This window comes from Dasypus novemcinctus, chromosome 17 (assembly GCF_030445035.2).
Source record: "Dasypus novemcinctus isolate mDasNov1 chromosome 17, mDasNov1.1.hap2, whole genome shotgun sequence".
Lineage (NCBI taxonomy): Eukaryota > Metazoa > Chordata > Mammalia > Cingulata > Dasypodidae > Dasypus > Dasypus novemcinctus.
Genome location: NC_080689.1, coordinates 59,494,752 through 59,518,281, shown reverse-complemented (window position 1 = coordinate 59,518,281; position 23,530 = coordinate 59,494,752). Strand labels below are relative to the sequence as shown.

General features: G+C 37.4%; 2 protein-coding genes and 1 non-coding gene across 4 annotated transcripts in view; 2 read left to right on the top strand and 1 right to left on the bottom strand.

Annotated features, from left to right (window-relative positions):
- PCYOX1 (prenylcysteine oxidase 1) overlaps nt 1-451 on the bottom strand; it is a 32,695-nt gene extending 32,244 nt beyond the window's left edge. The window contains exon 1 of the mRNA XM_004460125.4: nt 233-451. Within this exon, the coding sequence (XP_004460182.1) occupies nt 233-344 (112 nt within the window). The 5' untranslated portion in view covers nt 345-451. The remainder of the gene's footprint in view (nt 1-232) is intronic.
- Nucleotides 452-14,271: 13,820 nt separating this feature from the next.
- On the top strand, nt 14,272-14,342 carry TRNAG-CCC (transfer RNA glycine (anticodon CCC)). Its single transcript has one exon. It is a non-coding gene; the product is annotated as a tRNA-Gly (tRNA).
- A 197-nt stretch (nt 14,343-14,539) lies between these two features.
- The window catches only part of TIA1 (TIA1 cytotoxic granule associated RNA binding protein), a 37,623-nt gene continuing 28,632 nt past the window's right edge, over nt 14,540-23,530 (top strand). The window contains exon 1 of one of the 2 annotated variants that reach the window (XM_004460122.3): nt 14,540-14,895. In XM_004460122.3, coding sequence (XP_004460179.1) covers nt 14,870-14,895 — 26 coding nt within the window. In that variant the 5' untranslated portion in view covers nt 14,540-14,869. The remainder of the gene's footprint in view (nt 14,896-23,530) is intronic. The other variant, XM_004460123.4, reaches the window with a different exon arrangement.

Below are 23,530 nucleotides of genomic sequence, written 5' to 3'. Positions count from 1 at the left end.
GCAAGCCGGCCAGCCGCTGCTCTTCAAGTGAACATATCTCCACGCCCGGGAAGGCACGATCTCGTCTTTTTGGGGTTGGGAGGTCCTGCAGCGCCCTGAGGCGCGAATGGTAAAAGGCACGACCCGCGGCCCGGCCCCGTCGCGGCTGCGGGGCCTGGGTGCACCACACTGCAGCCGCCTGGCGCGCGGTGCGCTCCAGCGCCGCTTTCTGCGCCACCCCCTGCTCGCCTACCGATCTTATCTGGTGGGGCCCGCAGTTCGGCGCTCCCGGGGCACCCCCAGCTGCACAGCAGCAGCCACAGCCCTAGACGGGACGAGAGGAGATCCACAGCCGTGCGCACCATGGTGTCCTAGAGCACCGCAGGTAGCCTGCCCGCGCCAGTCAGCCCTGCGCTGCGCGGCTGCGCGCTCCGCTGGCCCCGCCCCCGCCCCGCTCCTGCCCCGCCCCTGCCCCGCCACTGGTGTTCCCAGGTCCACGCGTCCCTCCCCCGGCAACCACCTTTAGCCCGCGCCCCTCCCCGCAAGCCCACCCTCCTTCTGGAAGAGATCAAAGGTACAGGATGAAGGTTATCCCACCTCCATGCCTCCTCCCCATCTGTTTGGAGGAAGCGCCAGATTTTTTCACTAGGGTCCTCTCCTGTCCATTCATTAGCTCCTTCTCAAAGAATACACATGGGTACTCGTCAGAAACAGGCCCTCGAGGCAAGGATTACTTGCCGAGTGATTGCTCTGATGCCAGGACTGTTGGGTATGAGGGGAATGGGTAAAAGATGCTAGGTGAAAGGGAAAATGAGGGGGAGCTGGGATGGGGTGGTCCCACGAAGGGAGTGGAAAAGTAGTTAACAGACATAAATAGAAGAAGTAGTGCACCCGTACGATGTTTAAACACCACGCAAGCATTAAAAAGAATGTTGGATCTATAGCTATTTTTCTAGTATCACTAGTTGATGACTGAGTGATGGGTATTATATGTCCCCATTTCTGTTGTTAAAATACTACCCACACACACAAAAACTAGCAGTGGACCTGAAGTACAATATGGATGGAAAGAAAATAAGTTGGATAGAAAGAAAATTGAACAGAAGCGAGTAGAAAATCCATAAAAAAAGCATTCATTCAATATTTATTGAGTTCTTTCCAAGTGGCAGGCAATATTCTAGGAACTTGAGTTAAAAATCAGTGAACAAAATAGATTTTTAAAACTATTTTGTATGGATGATAGTTAAAATAAAAAGTAAATGTGGTTATAAATGAGGTAAGAGGAATGGGAATGGGTTGCAATTTCAAACAGGATGTTTAGGAAAGGCCTCATTGAGAAAAGTGGCATTTGAGCAAAACCTTGTAGGAAGTGAGCACGTGAGCTAGGCCAACATTTGGGGAAAGCTTTCCGGGGAAAGAGAATGCCTGGCATGCTTAGGGGGCAGCAAGAGAGCCAGTGGAGGAGAGTGTGGGGGTGGGGTGGGGCGCGTTAACAGAGGAAGATGCAAGTCCTACAGGCAATAAACATTGTGTGAAGATTAAGTCCCATTTTCTACTACACCTAGACTAACAAAGAACAAAACTGTTTTATTTCCCAACTGCATTATACCTTTAATGCTTCAGTGCCTTAAGCCTGTGGGCCTTCAATAAATATTGGTTGATTAGAATTGGTCATGTTAGCGACCTTGATTCAAGTGTCATATTTGGAAACTTTCACTTTTGCTACCGAAATCTAGGGAAAGAACTAACTGAAAGGATATCTCAACATCTCAGTGAAGAGACAGTGTAGACCTGCAAAGTGGCAGGGGGTCAGAAGCTTTCTCATTCTGTACCCTTGCTCGGTCAAAATAACACTGCCAGTAAAACTCAAAACGATATTTTTTATTTAAAAATCACAGAGAAAAAAAGATAAAGAAGAAAAATCACACAGGGAAAATGTTACCACATATTTAAAGTATAATAATAAAGCATTGCAACAAATATTTATCTAAAGGAGTGTTATTCAAAAACCAATCTCCTTAGGAAACAAAACACTCAGATCCATAATTCTGCCACTGCATCATGCTTTTTTAAAATTTTAGGCAAAACAGGAAATTCAAAAGCATTATAAAAAAAGATAAACATATTTGACTACATAAAATTTAAACATTTTCATATGGTGAAAGATAGTATTAAAAACGTAAAAAACAAAACAAAAAATGCATGAGAAAAATACTTGCCACTAATATGACAGACAATATTGTGGTTAATATCACAAACATATAAAAAGCACTACAAATCGATAAGAAAAGGAAAACAACTCAATATAACTACGGACTTAGTTTATGAATAGGTAATTCGGAGACGTGCTAATGATTAAAAAAAAAACATATCTTTAAAAAAAACACAGTAGGAAAAAGGAAAAGTAGGCTGCTAGTTCAAGTTCTGATTCTCCATAACATTAAGTAAAATCAGGATTCTCTTATAAAGAAAAGTGCAATGTCTAAGGAAATTTCAACTGTGAAAATTATGATATGTTTACTAAAATGCATGAATTATTCCTGAGCTTTCCAATAGCCACTCAAATGCCACTGTGTGAAAGAGCCATACCTTAATTGCTACCTGCTGCTTTGACATCTTTTTTTTTTTCTCTTTCAGTGCATAATAGCTCTGGGAGATAATTTACTGCAGTCGTACTAACAGTTCAGATATTTGGGGATAAAGTGAATAATTTTTATAAAATTACCTAATTATAAATCAATGGAAATTGAATCTGAATACATCTTCAAGATTTTATTAGAAATATCTAGACAGTTTTAGTTACCATTTTTGAAGTAGGGATTACATTGATATTCCAAAATCCTGACTGTAGATAAGTTATTTTAATTTTTTTCCTTTGTATACTTTTTATTGACCTGGGAAAGGAACTTTTAGGGGCAGGGGGATGGTTTGCTAGCTCTTTAGCCAGCAAAATTGTGTTCCTTTGATCCTCACACATGCTATTTTGAGGGATACAGCAGCCATGCTTCTTGGGGAGGTCATAACTAGATACCAGCATCTCACCCTTTACTGAGCTGCCGTATGCTGCCTTGAATGAAACAGAGAAATGGCCCTGTGCAGCATGAGAAAGCCCCAAAAGCTCTGGAATTTACCTCCACTTCAATAATACTGAATATTTTTTAGTATTACAATGTGTTATGTCACATGAATTAATTCTGACTACACTTTAGCTTTGGAGAGGTACTTTTTGAACTAGATAGCTAGAAGGTACTAAAATGCATGTTTTATACCATTAGTTAAGTTTTAACTATTCAGAAAGATTTTATGTAACCAGTACAATTAAAAATTTTTTGTATGAATGTACCTTAGGCTGCAATATTTAGTTTTTGTAACTTCTTACTCTTGCTATCTTAAGTTCAGTACTGTATTTAAGAGCATACTTGCAGAGATATTTAGATGTAAAAAGAAGTTTGACATTTTTTTTAACAGCTTCACCTTGAAGCTGAGACTTACCATAAACAAGTTGAGTAGCAGACCTCTTATGCTGTGTCTTGTTACATAAAGCTACTGCTGGGATCTTAGAAAATATATTGTTTTAAAGGTTTAAAAGAAAAACATGGAAAGATACTCAACTCCAGTAGTGTTAGTTACAGAAATGCAAAGTAAAACAAGGAGACACCATTTTTATTATCTATATATTGGCGGGGGGGGAAGACTGCTATCATCTCTTTATTTTTTGGCTGTTGTTTTGCTTTAAGTGGTACAGGGGATTAAAACAGGGCCCGCGTATATGCAAAGCAGGCACTACACCCGCTCCCCAAGACTGGTAATGCATTAATGCAGAAGAAAAGGTTATGAAAAGAGAGGGTTCCCAGGACTTTCAAATATTGCTGGTAGAGGTGCAAATGACTATAATTTGTGGAGGAAACAATATTAAATTTTATATATATATTAAAAAACAAATTTAAAAAGATTATATATAACATATGAACATATATATTTACAATTTGATTTAGCAATCCTATGTTTGACCATCTATCCTACAGAAATAAAAGAATCAATTCATATATACCAGGATGCCTATTATAACATTGAAAAAAAAAACCCTGGAGGAAACTGAATGTTCATCGATTATTCAATTTACAATTGAATAAATTATGGTAAACTAATTGTATGGACAATTTTATAGGTATTAAAAAAACAATGGGGACTTCTAGAAAGACATGGGACTCTCTTCTCATCCAGAAAAATAGCTAGTGGACAGGCTTAAACAGCCTGGGAAAAGATTTTCTAGGGTTTAGGACACAGGTTAAGGCTGGACACAGCCCAGAGGAGAGAGGGACAAAGAAGGGGAATGGCCATGGCAAAACTATGAGTTGAAACCAGCGGCTGCTCTTGGCGGCATTCTCCCCAACACTAAAGACACTTCAGAATGAATTTTCAGGCCTTTGAGCCAGCTACAAAGGGAATTTGAGCAACCCACCACCCAGGAAAGGGGAGAGAGACAAAGCCTAAGGTTGACTCAGCCTTTGACGCAAAAATTTGGTCTGCCGTGTCCATCAGTCCTTCCAGCCAGGTAGAGCCACACCATTGTTTGCCTTGGAAGCCCAGCTAAAAGATCCTGGACTAAAGAGATCCAGCCGTCCTAATCTCCTTCTCTACTATCCAGAACTGATTGTTGAGGACACAGAGGGGAGAGGAATTATTTCCTACCTGGGAAAAGGGAAGGGGCTGCCAGAGAAGGCTGGAGAAATGTCTCTGAGAAAGTATAAATTACAAGGTTCTTAGCCTCCAGGCACACACACAGACAAAGCACTAAACAGAGAGGGCTGCCAAAAAGCACCATCTGCTGCAGAGCAAGGAAGTTCATGTAAGAAAATTAAATAAGTCAAAGGAGCTTTTTCCAGTCTTTAGAGCCTCCCTCCCCAAGGCCCTAGGAAGTGGGTCTGCAACCCATTTCTGGGTCCAGAGCCCAGTTTTCCAGAAGCAAGAATCAGAGAACAGCAGTGTAGCAGTTTGATATACTTAGGAGTTCCAAAAATAGATACTGGATTATGTTTGTAATCTGGTCTGTACCTGGGTTTGATTAAGTTGTGATTAGGACTTTGATCGGGCCATGTCATTAGGGCGTTGAGTCCCCACCCCTTGGTGGCTGGGGACTCAGATAAAAGGCATGGCAAAGGACAGAGTTGGAGCTTTTCATGTGAGGATTTTTGATGCTGGAGTTTGACAATGAAGTCTTAAACTGGAGCCCTGGGAAGTAAGCTCACAGAGGAAAGAGAAGCCTCCCCAGGAAGACAGGAATCCTGAGGCCAGAAGAAGCAAGACCCTGGAAAGGAGGAACCCAGGCAGCCATCGGCAGCCATCTTGCTCCAACACATGGAAATAGACTTAGGTGAGGGAAGTAACTTATGCTTTATGGCCTGGTATCTGTAAGCTCCTACCCCAAATAAATACCCTTTATAAAAACCAACCAGTTTCTGGTATTTTGCATCAACACCCTTTTGGCTGACTAATATAAGCAGTAACACACAGCCTCCACCACTAAGACCCTAGGAAAGGGAAAGAAATTGGACATCTGAGTAAACTACCATACTAATCAGATGCCTAGACATCAGCAAAAGATTGTAAGCCATACTAAGAAAATGGACGACATGGCCCAAGAAAAGGAACATATCAAAGCCCCAGAAGAGACACAGGATTTGAGAGAACTAATTAACAAGATGTGCACAAATTTCCAAAATCAAAGTAATGAGTTAAGAGACAATATGGCTAAAGAGATAAACAAAATCAAGAAGACATTGAATGAGCATAAAGAATTTGAAACCTTGAATAGAAAAGTAACAGAGCTCATAAGAATGAAAGACAAAACAGGTGAGATAAAAAATATATTAAAGCATACAACAGTAGATGGAAATGATAGAAGAATAGTGATAACAAAGACAAAACAGTGAAACTGAAGAGAGAAAAGAACAGAGATAAAAGAATGGGGGAAAATGAGCAGGGGCTCAGAAAGTTGAACACAAAATGCAACAACATATGGGTCATGGGAGTTCTAGAAGGAGAAGAGAAGGGGTAAAGGGAAGAAAGAATATTTGAGGAAATAATAGCTGAAAATTTCCCAATTCCCATGAAAGAAATGAACTTACATGTCCAAGAAGCTCAACAATCAGAATAAATGCAAATAGAACTACTCCAAGATACATACTACTCAGAATGTCAAGAGACAAAGAAAAAGAGAAAATTCTGAGAGCAGCAAGGGAGAGGCAAACCATCACATACAAGGGAGTCCCAGTAAGACTTAGTGCAGATTTCTCATCAGAAAACATGGAGGCGAGAAGACAGTGGTATGATACAATTAGGATACTGAAAGAGAAAAACTGTCAGCCAAGAATTCTTTATCCAGCATATTTGAAGGTGAGTATAAAATATTCATACACAAAAACAGAAATTAAGAGAGTTCATAAAAAAGAATCCACCTTTGCACAAAATAGTAAAGGAAGCCTTAGAGTCTGAAAGAAACAGACAGGAGAGAGAGGCTTGGAGGAGAGAATAGAAGAAAGAATAGCAGAAAGAATGACCAAAAGAGTAAAAAAGACAGACAAAAATATGATACGACATTAAAACCAAAGAAGAAAATGGTGGAAGTAAATAAAGTATTACAGTAATAGCATTGAATGTGAATGGATTAAACTCCCCAATCAAAAGATATAGGCTGACAGAATGAATTAAAAAAAAACAAAACCATGAGCCATCCATATGCTGCTCACAAGAGACTCCCATTAGACCCAGATAAAACCAGCTGAAAATGAAAGGTTAGAAAATGACATGCCACACATCTAGTAATCAAAAAAGAGCAGGGGTAGCTATACTAATATAAGACAAAAAGACTTTAAATGCAAAAAAGTTTTAAGAGGTTCAGAAGACCATTAGGTATTAATAAAAGGGGCTATCCACCAGGAAGAGATCAGTCTTAAATGTCTGTGCACCTAATTAGGATGCCCCAAAATACATGAGACAAACTCTGGCAAAATTGAAGGGAGAAACAGACAACTCTACAATAATTGTTGGAGACTTCAACACGCCACTCACATCATTAGATAGCACAAGATAGAACTTGAACAATATGATAAATGAGTTAGACCTAACAGACATATACAGAATGTTGCATCCAAACTCAGAAGATTATACATTCTTCTCCAGTGTCTATGGATCTTTCTCCAGGATAGACCACATGTTAGAGCACAATACAACTCTCAATAAATATAAAAAGATTGAAATTAGACAAAGCACCTTCCTAGATCATAACGGAATGAAACTGGAAATTAATAATAGACAGGAAAAAGGTAAATTCCAAATGTATGGAGGCTAAACACATTCCTAAATAATCAGTGGGTCAAAGAAGAAATTGCAAGTGAAATCAGTAAATATATTGTGACAAATAAAAATGAGAACACAACTTACCAAAACGTATAAGATACAGAGAAGGCAGTCTTAAGAGGGAAATTTATAGCCCTAAATGACTATATTTTAAAAAAAGAAAGAAAGCGCTAAAATCAAAGATTTAACTGAAACCCAGAAAAACTAGAAAAAGAACAGCAAACCAATCCCAAAGCAAGCAGAAGGAAAGAAAGAATAAAGATTAGAGCAAAAGTAAGTGAAATTGGGAAGTAGATGTGGCCCAAGTGATTGGGCTCCCACCTACCACAGGGAGGTTCCTGGTTTGGTTCTTCGTGCCTCCTAAAGAAGACAGCAAGCTGATGCAATAAGCTGATGCAACAAGATGACACAACAAGAGACACAAGAAGAAAAACATACTGAGAGACACAACAGAATCAGGGAGTGGAAGTTCCTGGTGCCTCTTAAAAAAGAAGACAAGCAAGACAGCAAGTTTACACAATGGGCAGGTGTGGCAAACTCATGCAACAAGATGATGCAACAAGAGACACATGAAGGCAAACATAATGAGAGACACAACAAAGCAGGGAGTGGAAGTGGTTCAAGTGATTAGATGCCTCTCTCCCACATTGTATGTCCCTGGTTCGGTTCCCAGTGCCTCCAAAAGAAACAAGGAAGGCAAAGACACACAGCAAGTGCTAAACAACAAAGGGGTGGGGAAAAATAAATAAAATACATCATTGAAAAAGAAATGAAATTGAGGGGAAAAAAACACAACAGAGAAAATCAGCAAAACCAAAAGCTGGTCCTTTGAGAAGATCAATAAAATTGACTAATCCTTACCTAGACTAAGAAAGAAAAAAGAATGAAGATACAAATAAATACCATCAGAAATGAAAGGGGGAAAATTACAACTGACCCCACAGAAATAAAAAAGATCTTAAGAGGCTACTAGGAGAAACTGTATACCAACAAACTTGACAAATTAGGTGAAATGGACAAATTCCTAGAAATGCACAAACAACCTACACTGATGCTACAAGAAATACAAAAACTTAACAAACCAATCACATTAAAGACATTGAATCTGTCATCAAAAATCTCCCAACAAAGAAAAGTACAGGACCAGATGGCTTCATGGGTGAATTCTACCAAACATTTTGAAAGGAATTAACACCAATCCTGTTTAAACTCTTCCAAAAAATTCAATGACAAGGAGGGGAAATTACCCACAACACATTTTATGAGACCAACATCACCCTAACACCAAAGCCAGATAAAGACACTACAAGAAAATTATAGACCAATTGCTCTAATGAACATAGATGGAAAAGTTCTCAACAAAATACTTGTGAATCAAATCCAACAGCATATCAAAAGACAAACTTCACAATGAAGTAGGATTTATTCTTGGTATGCAAGGCTGGTACAACATAAGAAAATCAATCAACATAATACACCACATTAACAAATTGAAGGAAAAAACCACATGATCATCTCAGTCAATGCGGAAAAGGCATTTGACAAAATCCAGCATCCTTTCTTGATAAAAATTCTCCAAAAGATAGGAATAGAAGGAAAATTACTCAATATGATAAAAGGCATTTATGAAAAACCCACAGCCAACATCATACTCAGTGGGGAAGGGTTGAAGGCTTTCCTTCTAAGGTCATGAATAAGACAAGGATGTTCTCTGTCACCATTGTTATTCAACATTGCACTAGAAGTTCTAGCTAGAGCAATTAGAGAAGAAAAAAAAATTAAAGACATCTATTAGGAAAAGAGGAAATAAAACTCTTAATAGTTGTGGATGACATGATCCAATGTTTAGAAAATTCTGAAATATCTACAACAAAGCAGCTTGAGCTAATAAATGAGTTCAGCAAAATGGCAGAATACAAGATCAACAGGCAAAAATCAGTAATATTTTTGTACACTAGTATTGAACAATCTGAGGAGGATGTCGGGGGAAAAATCCATTTACAATAGCAATAAAGAGACTAAAATATTTAGCAATCAATTTAACCGAAGAAGGATAGGACCTATATGCAGAAAACTACAAAACAGTGCTAAAAGAAATCAATAAAGACCTAAGCAAAAGGAAAGACATTCCATGTTCATGGATTAGAAACTAAATATTGTGAAGAAATAATCTCACGCAAAATAATTTATAGATTCAATGCAATACCAATCAAAATTCCAACAGCCTACTTTACAGAAGTAGAAAAGGTAATTAACAAATACATTTGGAAGGGACAGTGCACCTGAATAGTCAAAAGCATTCTAAAAAAGAAGAGTGACATGGGAAGAATTTCACTGCCTGACCCTTGAAACATACTACAAAGCTACAGTAGTCTAAACAGCATAGTACTTGCATAAAGATAGACACATCAATCAGTGGAATAGAATTTAGAATCCAGAAATAAACCCTCACCTGTACAGTCAACTGGTTTTTGAGAAACCTACCAAGGCCATGTTCACAGGCAAAACAGTCTCTTTAACAAATGGTGCTGGGAGAACTGGATATCTATAACTAAAAGAATGATGGGAAGTAGATTTGGCTCAATGGATAGAGCATCTTCATACTGCACGGGAGGTCCAGGGTTCAAACCCAGGGCCTCCTGACCCATGTGATGAGCTGGCCCATCTGCAATGCTGCTGCAAGCAAGGAGTTCCCTGCTGTGCAGGGGTGTCTGCTGCATAGGTGAGCCCCACGTGCAAGAAGTGTGCCCCGCAATGAGTGCTACCCAGTGCAAAAAAAGTGCAGTCTGCCCAGGAATGGTGCCACACACACAGAGAGCTGACACAGCAAGATGAAGCACAAAAAGAGACACAGATTCCAGGTACTGCTGACAAGAATACAAGCAAACACAGAAGAACACACAGCAAATGGACACAGAGAGCAGACAACTGGGGGGTAGTGGGGAAGGGGAGAGAAATAAATAAATAATATATTTTTTTAAAAAAAGAATGCAAGAGGACCCCTATCTCACTCCCTATATGCAAGAATCAACTCAAAATGGATCACAGACCTAAATTTAAAAGCCAGACCATAAAACTACTATAAGAAAATGTAGGAAAACATCTCACCTTGTGATACATGGCAGTTTCTTGGACCTTATACCCAAAGCACATGCAACAAAGGGAAAAACTGATAAATGGGGCCTCTCTAAAATTAAACACTTTTGCATCTCAATGGACTTTGTCAAAAGGGTGAAAAGGCAGCCAACTCGAAGAAAATATTTGGAAATCACATGTCTGATAAGGGTTTTTGTTTTTTTGAAGATTTATTTTTTTCTCCCCATCCACTTGTTGTTTTTACTTGTCGTGTCTGTTTGTCTTCCTTGTTTCTTTAGGAGGAACCAAGGATCCATACCAGTACCTCCCAAGGGTTTAATATCCATGATACATAAAGAATGTTACAACTCAACAACGAGACAAATGACCCAATTGAAAAATGGGCAAAAGACTTGAATAGACATTTATGCAAAGAAGAAATACAAATGACAAAAAAAAATATGAAAAAACTGTTCAACATCACTAATGATTAGGGAAATGCAAATCAAAACTACAATAAGGCTCAAGCAACTGTGCCCACCTCCCACTCGGAAGTCCAGCATTCAGTTCCCAGTACCTCTTAAAGATAAAAAAAAAAAAAAAAAAGCAAAAAAAAAACCCAAAACAGATAATGGGCACAAAAACCCAAACTACAATTAGATATTTCACTCCTATCAGAATGGCCACTATTAAAAAGGCAGAGAACTACAAGTGTTGAAGAGGTATCCCACTGGTGGTGGGAATGCAGAATGGTACAGCCACTGGGGAGGACAGATACTGTATGATTGCATTACCATGAACTAAATATATTTATAACATATTGTATGATTCCATTCATAAAAAATGTAACTATAAATTAATTTATGAAGATGAAATTTGATTGGTGGTTATGTAGGGTTAGGGAAGGCATGCTAAGAGGAGCGGAGTTTTTCTTTTTGCAGTAATGAAATAATTCTAAAATTTTTTGTGATGATGAATGCACAACATTGTGAATATACTAAAAGGTATTGATTATACTATTGAATATACTAAAAGCTACTTTCAGCAGGGGAAGCATAGAGAGACTGAGAGGTGAAGAATTATCTTGTTTGTTTATTATTATTATTATTATGGAAATAATGAAAATGTTCTAATAATGATTGAAGTGATGAATGCATAACTATGTGATTATACCAAATTCCATTGACTGTACACTTTGGATGAATTGTACGCTTTATTAATATGTATCAATAAAATTGACTGGTTAAAAAAACAATGAATTAGATCTTTTATCAGTTGAACTGGAGAATATCTGGCAAAAATTTAAGTGAGAAAAGCAAGTTGCAAAGTAATATCTATGGCATGATCACATTTTAAAATATAACAAAAATATCAAGTACTTACATACATGAGCATCTGTATGCTTATAAAGTAAGACAGAGAAATTTACAGAATAATTTTTTAATATTCGTCACTTCAAGATGGGGAGAACAAAGGGATTAGTCATCTTTTCCTTGTATATTTTTATTGTTTCACTTTCACAGTGAGCATGTATCATTTTTGTAACTTAAAAATTTAATAAAGTTTTTAAAGCTCACATAAATACTTGTGCTGTAGCAACACAATTGGATTTGGCAATAAAAAGGATGCATATGAACTTGGAAAGCAACTCTAACTGCAAAAAAGTCAGTCAACTAGTAAACTTGAAAGACAACATATTGTATGGTTCTCCCCTCCCCCTTTTTAAAAAATGCCTTTAGTAGACAAATCTGCAGAGACAGAAAGAAAATTCGTAGGCTGGAAGGCAGGTGGGATGGGAAATGGGGAGTTGTCACTAATCCGTAATTGGTAAAGGTTTTCTTTTTGGAGTGATGGAAATGTTCTAAAATTGATTGTGGTGATTATTGTACAACTCTGTGAATATTTAAAAAACCCCTGAACAATACACTCTGAATCAAGGGTGAATTGTATGGTATGTGAATTATATCTTAATAAAATAAAATAAATACTATCCACTATTCACACCTATCTTATCCTTAATAGGCTAACGTTTGATATCTCTGAATATAATCAGCAGTGTCACAGACATTGAAGACAATTTCAAAAATTGAAATCCAAAAATGTGTCATAGGGTAAAAAACTGCTTTAAAGTCACATTTTTGGCTAAGTTCACATGTATTTAAAAAATAATACGTCATAAAACCAATAAAATGTGATATGAAATGCATGAGGACTCAGAAGCATATTTTAGAGCTCTCATTTTTTTTTTTTTTTTTTTTTTACAATCAATGGTTTTTAGTATAATCACAGTGCTGGGCATTCATTCACCATCACAAAACATTTTAGAACAATTTCCTTACACCAAAAAGAAAAACTCCACACACCTTAGTAATCACCTTTCAATCCCTCTATCCTCCCCAGCCTCAGAAACCTCATTTTTCTGCCCCTAGAAGAGGTTTGGAGTTGGTATATCTTCTGACTCATTTGCTCCTTTTTTTTACTTTATTTATTTATTTAAGAATATAATTTATTTATTATATTTTACATAACACTTTATTAAAGTTAATAGATCACATAGAACATTACATTAAAAAAACGTAATATTCATGCATATATGCCAAAGATGTACTGTGTTTATAATGGGGGAGTAAAGAAAAAGTGTGCCAAATTATGTTAAGGATCTGATAAAGTCTAATGATAACTATCGCATACTCTGTAACAAATGTTCTATCACAGTGTGGTGTGTTGATAGAGAGAAGTTATTTGGGAATTCTGCACACATGCATGATTGTTTTGTAAGTTTACAACTTCTGTCATAAAAATATGTTGAAAAAATAGTAATAGGGTGGGTTGAGAGGAAAATACACCAAATGTAAGATAAGGACTATAGGTAGAAAGATTTTGGCAATATTCTCTCATAATTTGTAACAAATGTCTGAAAACAACGCAAGGTATTGGTGGTGAGTTGATATATGTGACCCCTTTATGATGATATGCATGTTTGCATGTAAGTTCACAACTTTTACTATACCGTTGTTATTTATGCATGTTCATGTATAAAAGATATAAAAATAATAATAGGGTGGGTTGGGGAAAAATACTTTGGTTAGTAATAATATTTTGAGGCTGCTCTTTAATCATTAGTTAAAAATGTTTCACAACAATGCAAGGTATTGGTGGTAGGGTGAGGTATGAGAGCCCTCTATGATGTTATGTATATTTGTTTTGTAAGGCAACAATACTGTTACTATACACTTATTCTTTATGTATGTGTATGTATGACTGATATAGTTCAATAAATTTACTTATATATGTATATAAAAAAACATGAGATTCCCATATAACCCACACCCCACACCCCCACCTCCATCATTTTTGTAAATTCTATTTTTTGAAGATACATGCATCACAAAAAAGGTTACATTATAAAAAGGTTACATTATAAAAAACATAAGATCATTTACTCTTAAGGTTCTTGTGACCAATTTGTATTAACTGTTCCTTAAATCCTTTTAAAGGTACATCGAGGATACCCAAGAAATTCAAATATCAAGAAAAATTCAGAGAAGATCTCGAAATATTTTCTCGACTCTCAAATATTTGGGTAACATCATCAAGGCAAATTCTTAATGAAGACTTTTTTTTAAGTAAAAATTTAAAATAGAGATTTTTCTGTAAGAAAAGGTAGGAACATTCCTTCAACTGTATTGGGATGAGAGAAGAGAAATAATTTCTTATATTAATGAAAATAGAGCATAATGAGCTCTAAATAAGCTTTTATTTTTGAATGAATTAACAATACATAACGCATCTTCCAAGGGGGACAAACTTCCGCCGGGTTTTAGTCATAAGTAATTCTGGTGAGGGCAACTTCCGTCAGCGCCGCTGGTGTAGTGGTATCATGCAAGATTCCCATTCTTGCGACCCGGGTTCGATTCCCGGGCGGCGCAATCTGCCTTTCAAACGACATAATGTGAAGTAGTTTTGTAATTAGTTCAAATGACAACTAGAATTTTTCACTTTCATTCAAATTTTTTTAGCTATATTTTCCTGTTGAAACATCCGACCTTGAAGCTGGAAGATAGTTCACTCAATTATTTGAAGCGTTAACCCTTGCGCCTGCGCAGTCTGAGATCACTAGAGCCGCGAGGAAGAGCGGCTGCGCAACAAGTGAACCTATGAATTGAGGTGTAGCCGGGCGGCCGGGAGGTTGAGAGTGCAAGGTTATCCTGCGCCTGCGCGGCCCGGGTCACTTGGCTGCCTGCTCCTAGGCGCCAGGCTCGCCGCCATCTTGTTTTGGGGCTTCATTGTTCGTGCTGGGCCGGGCGATTTAGTGTAATTGCCGCGGAAGGAGGAGGCGGAGTAATCTGTGAACCAAGAAACTCCGCTATTCCTCGGCGATAGCCGCTGAAACGGTTTGGGAGGTGGGAAAGGGTAGGGAGCTGGACTCGGAGGCGCCGCCGCGACAGCAGCAACCATGGAGGACGAGATGCCCAAGACTCTGTGAGTCTCGGGCAGCGATGAGGGGGGTGGAATGAGGAACGTCCGGGAGGGAGGCCTCAGACCGGCACCGCTCCCCAGCCTATTGTTCTTCATGGATGCCACGATATTTGGTTTTTCTCTTTCCTTAGAACACATATGGATACTTAGGGTCTGAGATCTGGGCTGTGAGAGGACGAGTTTGAGGGAGAGGAGACTCAACCCTTTAAATTAGTCCCCACAGCATGGCCTTGGCCTCACCTCGGGCCCTCTGTTGATCGTAGACTAGGCGAAAGGACTTTTTCATTGAAACATGATAGAACTCGGTGAACCTTCCTTTATTTCCGTGCTTTCTTTCTTTTTTTTTTTTTCCCGCCCCTCACCCCGTTTTTCTTGATTCTCCTCTTTATAGCCTTCTTAATTTTACTTTTATTTCCTCCTGAAACTCTCCTTTTCTTGATAGGATTTTTTTTCTTGAGACTGCTTGTACTCATTTTCAGTGAGGTAAACTTTTATTTTCGCAGTTGCCAACTGGGAAAAAGCCAAGTATTTTTCTGTAACCTCTCCTTGGCTTTCCTTCTGTAGTACTGTTCCACTTCCCCCAACCAAAAAACCTAAGCGCACAACCCAGGGATTTTAAAACTGCTCTTTTAGAAATGGAAATCTTACCCCAAGATATATATCAACTGAGGGGAGGTGTGTTTACTTTTTTTAATAATCGTTTGTTACTCTTGCGATCGACATGTTACTGAACGAGCAGGCAGTTTTTATAAAGCAACAGTTGATAGATACCTTAATGTTTTCAGTCAAATTTGAAAATTTTCAGATTTAATGTTGAGTCACCTCATCCTAGGATATTTTCTTTGTCGTACAGCTTCTCTCACAGTGTTCTCCTTTGTTTTTCAAAGTATTATCCTATGAGGTGATCTTGCCTTTGTTGCTTTTCTCCAAAAGAGGAAAAAGCCAGTGAGTTCTTGGCATAGCTTTTTGTTTTTATTCCTGGACTATTAGTAGTTTGAGAAATGTTAAAATTAAAATGCATTAAAAATACATTTTAGGGTTCTTTCTGCAAGTCTTTAGGTAATACAGTTGTTGTGAAGTACAGTGTAATCAATTTTTTTGCTTTCAAAATGTTTCATTTTTAAATTGGTATTTGCCATCTATGAGAAATATAGTCAAACTTCTTTTCTTAGTAGATTAATAAGTTTTCTGCTAGTTTATTTGACCTGGTAGTTAACCTTGAATTATTCTCTTAATAGGATGCAGCAATTAGGGCATGACCTCTGTTTTTGGAAACATATTTGTAGGTGAATACTCCCTAAAAAACTATTAGCCTCAAGGATTTATTGGAAACCTTTCCTTCCTTGCCCCTTAAAGTATGATAGCTAGCAGCATATTTGGTTAAGCACTGCTTGTCTTTTTATAATGTATTTACATTTAAAGTTTGTATGTTATCTTGAAATTCTTTAATTTCAGAAACTGCCAGAAATATCTGGGAACTTGTCCTTTTTTATTTTTAGTACATTGATTTGGGAATATCAAATAATGAAGACAACGTCAGCTTTCTCAGGCCACTCTATAAAATACAAAAGCAGGTAGTTAAATAGTACTAGCTTGGGGGCAGGAGATCAACCATTGAAGGAGAGATGATAATGAAAGTTTTATTTAACACATGGTTATAGAATACTTATTATATGCCAGGCTTTATGTTAAGTGCTTTACATGCCCATTTACTTTTCTTCAGAACTCAGGTACAATTATGCAGCTGAGGAAAGATGATATGTCTTTTTTGTTCTTTATCCTACAACTCTCCTGTCCTCAACTCTTAATTGCTATACTCTTATGCCTAATTTTGCCTTATTTCCCTCACTAAAACACACCTGCCAAGCTAGGTTTTCCCCAAAATATTCTGTACTCCAAAATTGCCTATTACCTACTCCCCTAGCTTCTACCTTTCTCAACCATTACTCCCATTCTTCCAGGGAGGCCAATCTTGATTAAACATGAATAGGTGCTAATCCCTAAAATATAAATGGTCTTCTCAGAAGTGTTTTTACTGTTAGTGTAAAATGTTCATTTTGATAAACCTGGAAGTCAGGATTTTACATTTTTTTTATTTTTAGCACTTAGCACAGTGTCTTGCCTGTGGTAAGTGATCAATAAATTTGTTTTAAAAACTGGCACAATTTAAAGCAGTGAAACATGATTTTACTCATTCATGAAGGTAAAGTATAGTCTGAATTTCAGAATCACCTGTGTACCCAACTGGCTCAGAGGAAATAACACTCCTTTGCCACAGCTATGTCTCCAGCATTGCCTTGTTAAGTTAGAAATTGTCAGTAATCAATTTCTTGTTGACAGTTTGGAAACATTGTGAGAAAAAATTTCTTTAAGAAAGTTTATACTGCAAGATTATTTTGAGAAATATTCAAGGCACAGTTGGTAAGTTCAAATATTTATATAGTGAGTGGATGGTTGATATAGATGTGCAACTATGTATAAATTTGAAATTTTTCAAAATAAAAAAATAAAAATGTGTAGAATGAAGCTGACTTGGCTCTTGTCCATGTTGAAATCATTGTATTTGTGAATTAAAAGCTACACATTAGACTAGAAAAATATTAATGGAAATTAATTTCCCTCAAAGCAAGGTACCTTTAACATTGTGTGATTTACTCTCAAATGCTTGAGTACTCACTCTCTTTTGAGATAGACAGTTATTGTGTGGCTTTCACATTTTCTACGAATGTGAATCTACAACCAAGTAACTGCTGTATGCTAACGCAGGCCTTGTCTTTCTGATACCCCATGCTTATTTATCTTTCATTCTTACTATCTATCCCAGTCGCCTCCATACAGCTTTGACCTTGTGATTTGTGTGAGAGATCCCCTCTGTGTGTATTGATTGAAGTGAATTTGCCTATTCACTCTTGCCAAAAGATTAGATTGAAGGCAAAATTGACTAAAATGAGGGTATTTATGGTGTTTCCAAATAACTATTAGCAATTAAAAATATGCTAGAAACATTTTAATTCATTCAGCAGTATTTAAGCGCATACAACATGCTGTCACTGCTCTAGGAGCTAGGATATGACAGTAAATATGATAGACCCTTTAAACAGCTTGCATTCCAATAGTGCTATTGAACTATTAATGGTGAACAAATAAGTAATTGTTTTAGATGGTGATAAGTGTTAGGGTGAAAAATAATGCAGGGTAAGAAAGATGGGAGGCATGTTAATTTATGTAGAATAATAGTAAAGGAAGTCCATTCATTAATAGGTGACATTTGAATAGAAAACTGAGCAAGATGAAAGGGAGCTATGCATATATATGAGGAAGGAACATTCTAAATCTAGGGAAGATAGAGGATAACAGGTCATAGAGGACCCTGTGAGGACTTGGTCTTTTATCTGAGTAGGAGTAGGACCTCAGGGTTTTAAATCGAGGAATGATAATGATAATGATCTGTCTTAATCTTTAAGGAGGCAGAAACTGGTTTGCTAGTTAGGAGGCTATAACAGTAATCCAAGTGAGATAAAATGGTGGCTTGTGTCAGAGTGGTATTGGTGGAGGTAATGAAAAGTGATTGGATTCTGGGTATGTTTTGAAAATAGAGGAACAGGAGTTACCAATGGATTGGGTGTAGAATGTCAAAACTAAGTCAACAGTTAATGGATTTATTTGCAAATATGTAATTGGTCGTCTAAAATGTTAGTTTGTTGCAGAATGAAATAAAAAATGAGAAAAGCCTTGAGAACATGAATATCTCTTTGGATGTCCGCAGACCTAGTATTAGATACATTTATGCAGGCTGATTTATGACTGGTCTGATTTCCAAGTGAAAGAGGAGCTACCTATCATGCAACAGACTCCAATGTGAAGAATAGGCTGTTGTAAAACAATAGGTTATGCTGATGTGTAGTAATATACAAGTACTTACTGTTATTCATAGTTCTGTAGTTAGTAAAAGTACACATTTTGTTCCCCTGTACTACAGTATCTCAGGCAAAATGGAATAATTTCCAGGCAAATTGTAAATGTTCAAAATTGATTCTGAGCTTTCTACCATCTTGGAGCCTGTGGAGGGCTGCTGGGAACAGGACTTATAACAAATATATCTGGAAGGCTTTGGTCCAAAGTCACTTTTGCTGGCTATAAGTGGAGTCTCTGGAACCAAAGGAAGAACACAGCTCTTAAAATCGAAGGTGTTTATGTCTGAGATGAAAATGAACTCTCTTTGGGCAAGAGCTGTCCTTATGTTTACAAAGCAAGAAACAGTGTAGTGACTCCTGGTGTCAAACATAACAAAACCAGAGTCATCTGGGAAAAGGTTAACTTGGGCCCATGGAAATAGTGGTATGGTTTGTGCCAAAATCAGAAGCAATCTTCGAGTTAAGGCCATCAGACACCAAATCTGTGTGATGCTGTACCCCTCAAGGATTTAAATTTATTGAAAAGTAATTAAATAAAATGTGTGGATTTGTTAAAAAAAAATTACAGGCAGTGTTCTAGACAGATACATAGTATGAATAAAAATAAAAGTCCCTACTCTTGTGGGATTTATCATTATAGGTAAAGACCTAGTCATTTTTTTACTCACATATTCAGAGAGTCCTCTTTATCAAAATTTGTGTTCCCTTTTTTTTTTTTCATTTTAAAAACAATTTATTGAAGTATATTAGTCATACATGAACCTACATAAATAATAAGTATATAGTAAAAGTTGTGAACTTAAAAAAAACATACGTAACATACAAGCTTCCCATATATCACTCAACCACAAATACCTTGCATTGTTGTGAAACATTTATTATAAATTATGAAAGAGCGTCATCAAAGTAATATTAACTATAGTCCATATCTTACATTCAGTTTATATTGTATTGCCCCCCAACCTACCCTATTATTTTGTTGTTCATATAATTTATCTAAAGTGCTTATTCAGTGGCATTTGGTATAATAGTAGAGGTCTGTATTCATCACTTCAAGCATTTTCATTACTCAAATTTAAAAAACCACTATCATACCCATATGTTAGCACTAGTTACAAATCCTATGGTGTGCTTTCACCATTTCTATTCATTTCAAAATATTTCCAATTTTTTACCAATTCTGCACAGATTAAACCTCAGCTTTCCATTTTCTAACAATGTTCTATTCTCCAGTGACTTACATTCTAATTATTAACTCCATGAGCTTGCTCGTTATATTTACTTCATAGTAATGAAATCAGGCAATATGTGTCCTTTTGTGCTGGCTTGCTTCATTTAACATAACGTCCTCCAGGTTTGTCCATGTCATATGCTTTACAACTTCATTTCTTCCAGCTGAATAATGCTCCATGGGGTGTATATACCACAGTTTGTTTTTTTAATCATCAGTCGATGGACACCTGGGTTTCCATCTTTTGGCAGTTATGAATTATGTTGCTATGAACATCAGTGTACAGATGTCTGTTCATGTCACTGCACTCAGTTCTTCTAGATATATACCCAGTAGTAGTATTGCCAGGTCACATGATAGATCCATATTTACCTTCCTTAGGATGGAACTTCCAAACAGATTTCCACAGTGGCTGTACCATTCTACATTCCCACCAACAGTAAATAAGCATTCCTATCTCTCCACTTCCTTTCCAACACATGTCGTTTTTTTGTTTGTTTGTTTTTTTAAATAATGGTCATTCTAGTAGGTATGAAATGATACAGCTTTGATTTGCTTTCCCTAAAAGTCTCTGTTCTTATACAACAATTATGGCTGGAAACAAACCCAATACAGCATTCTGCTTTATAGATTTTATTTGTAAGTTAAATTTTCTGGAGTTGTATTAATCAAAGTGAATGTTTTAAGTGTTTTGCATTTCAGTTTGATAACTATTTGTACTTAGTTGTCAGCTTCAAAAATATGTATTAAATTGATCTGAAATCCTATCCCTGGCAGAGCTATCAAGTTTTCACTAGTAGCATTGATAACTTTTTCAATGACTCTTACTTCTTGGGTATCTTTTTTTTACCCTAGCTTTTTTATTTTGAAAAACCGAAACCTCCAGAAAAGTAGCAAAAATAGTATTGAACAGTTAGCTACTCACCCTTCACGTGGATTTACCAATTGCTAAATAACATTCTGCCAGATTTGCCACCTGTCTGGTTTTTTATATGTTTTTTGTTTTATTTTGTTTGCTGAATCATTTGAGAGAGTTAGTTGAGAATACCATGACACTCTGACCTAAATACTTCACCATATATCTCCTGAGAATATGGACATTCTCTTCTATAACCACAATACAATTTTCACATTAAGGAAATTATATTAAAACAAAAGTATTAACTAATATACAATTCATATTTATCCACTTGTCCAAGGTAGACGTTTTTTAGTCCATTGAAGTCTTTTTGCCTTAACAGTTAATTATCTTCAACCCCCTTCTTTACTTTTCAGTTTTGCCCAAGATTGGTACATGATCTCAGAGGTAATAAGGAAGTACTAACTTGGAATAACAAACTCATGCTGTTAACAAGAGAAGTTCGTGGAATAGCTAAAAACACATTTTTTAATGTTATTCCAAAAGAAGAAAGCATTTTGAAAAATAAAACTTAAATTTTTATCTAGTAATTCAGTAAACCTGATGGAACCTTGCTTGAAACTCCTCTGGCACTAATTTTTGTGTTAGAGTTTTTAGATGAAAGCAGCAAAAAAAATAAAGCATAAAGTGAATTTATTAAAAATATTCTGGGCAGGGAAGCAGATGTGGCTCAAGCAAATGAGCTCTTGCTTGGTTCCTGGTACCTTCTAAAGAAGACAGTGAGCTACTGCAATGGGCAAGCTGACACAAGATGATGCGATAAGAGAGACAAGAAAAACATAATGAGAGACAAAGGAGGGAGCAGAGGTTCTCAATGCATCCTAAAGAAGACAAGCAAGACAGTAAGCTGATGCAACAAAAGACACGAGAAGAAAAGCATAATAGAAGACTCAACAAAAGCAGGGAATGGAGGTGGCTCAAATGGTTAGACACCTCCTTCCCGCATCGGAGGTCCTGGGTTCAGTTCCCAGTGCCTCCTAAAGAAACAAAGATGATGAACAGACACAGCAAGTGCAAACAACAGGGGTGGGATGGGGAATAAATAGTCTTTAAAAAATACATACATATATTGGGGGAAGCTGATGTGACTCAACCAGTTAGTTGGGTGCCTGCCTACCACACAGGAGATCCTGGTTTTGGGTCCTAAAGACAAGCAGATTACAGCCCATGGGGAGTAGATGTGGCTCAGGTCACTGGACATTTGCCTCCCATGTGGGAGGTCCCAGGTTTGGCTCCCAGTGCCTCCTGGAGAAAATGAGCAGATAGACTTGGGAAATATTGGAGGGGGAGAGTGTAAATTTTTTTTAAAACCTTAAAATATATATATATTAGGGGAAGCAGCTATGGATCAAGCAGTTGGGGACCCTTCTACCATATGGGAGGTCACAGATTGGGTTCCTGGTGCTTCCTAAAGATGAGTAAGACAGCAAGCTGATGCAATGAGCTGACGCAATTAGATAACACAACAAACAGCGGGGGCAGGGGATAAAATCTTTAGAAAAATACATATATATATATATATATATATATATAGGAGACTTGCAGAATTTTCAGGAAGGTTATGGAATTTAGAAAATATTCAGGAAAGAGAGGCATTTGTCAGGTCCATCAGTCCTAATCAAATCTAAAGACAATGCCAGGAAGGACACTACTACCACATCACTGAAGACCAGACTCCGCAGCTTCCCTTGGCACTGGATATGACTCATTGCTGTAATTTGCCACCAAAGTGGATTCTTTTCAGTCTCTGGTTCTTTAAGCCTTATCATTGGATTCCAAGTTTACTAGCAGTCTCTGAAATTCACCTAGCCTAGATCACATGCTCTAGCTGCACGGGAGACTATGAAACCCTAGCTGGCCTTTTTAGCTTCTGTAAAGGAATCAAGCTTTGCTATAGGGTGAGGATTCCTCTAAAAATAGGAAGGAGATTCAGATGTTTGTCAAAAAAAATTTACACAAAAATATAAATAAGAAACTTGTTTGTTTTTCCCTTAAAAAGTTTCTTGGTTATAAAAAGGTCTGCAGGGGAAACGGACTTTGGCCCAGTGGTTTGGGCGTCCGTCTACCATATGGGAGGTCCGCGGTTCAAACCCCAGGCCTCCTTGACCCCAGTGGAGCTGGCCCATGCGCAGTGCTGATGTGTGCAAGGAGTGCCGTGCCACGCAAGGGTGTCCCCCGTGTAGGGGAGCCCCACGCGCCTTGCCCCCGTAAGGAGAGCTGCCCAGCGCGAAAGAAAATGCAGCCTGCCAGAGGAAAAGCGCTGCCCACACTTCCTGCCGCTGACAACAACAAGAAGCCAGCAAGAAGCGGACAAAGAACCAAGACGCAGCGAAAAGACACAGAAAACAGACAACCGGGGGAGGGGAGGGGAATTAAATAAATAAATAAATTTTAAAAAGGTCTGCAGATTTCAAATTTGTTAGGGTTTTTTGTTCTAAATTAGTATTTATTTAGCAAATAAATTTGGAAAGTAATAATGTTATGCTTCTTAAAATTTTAGGCAGGTATTATGACTTATTGATAAAAAGCCTCTGGGGCTAATGTAATTTTGTGTTTCCTTTTTTATTATTTGCA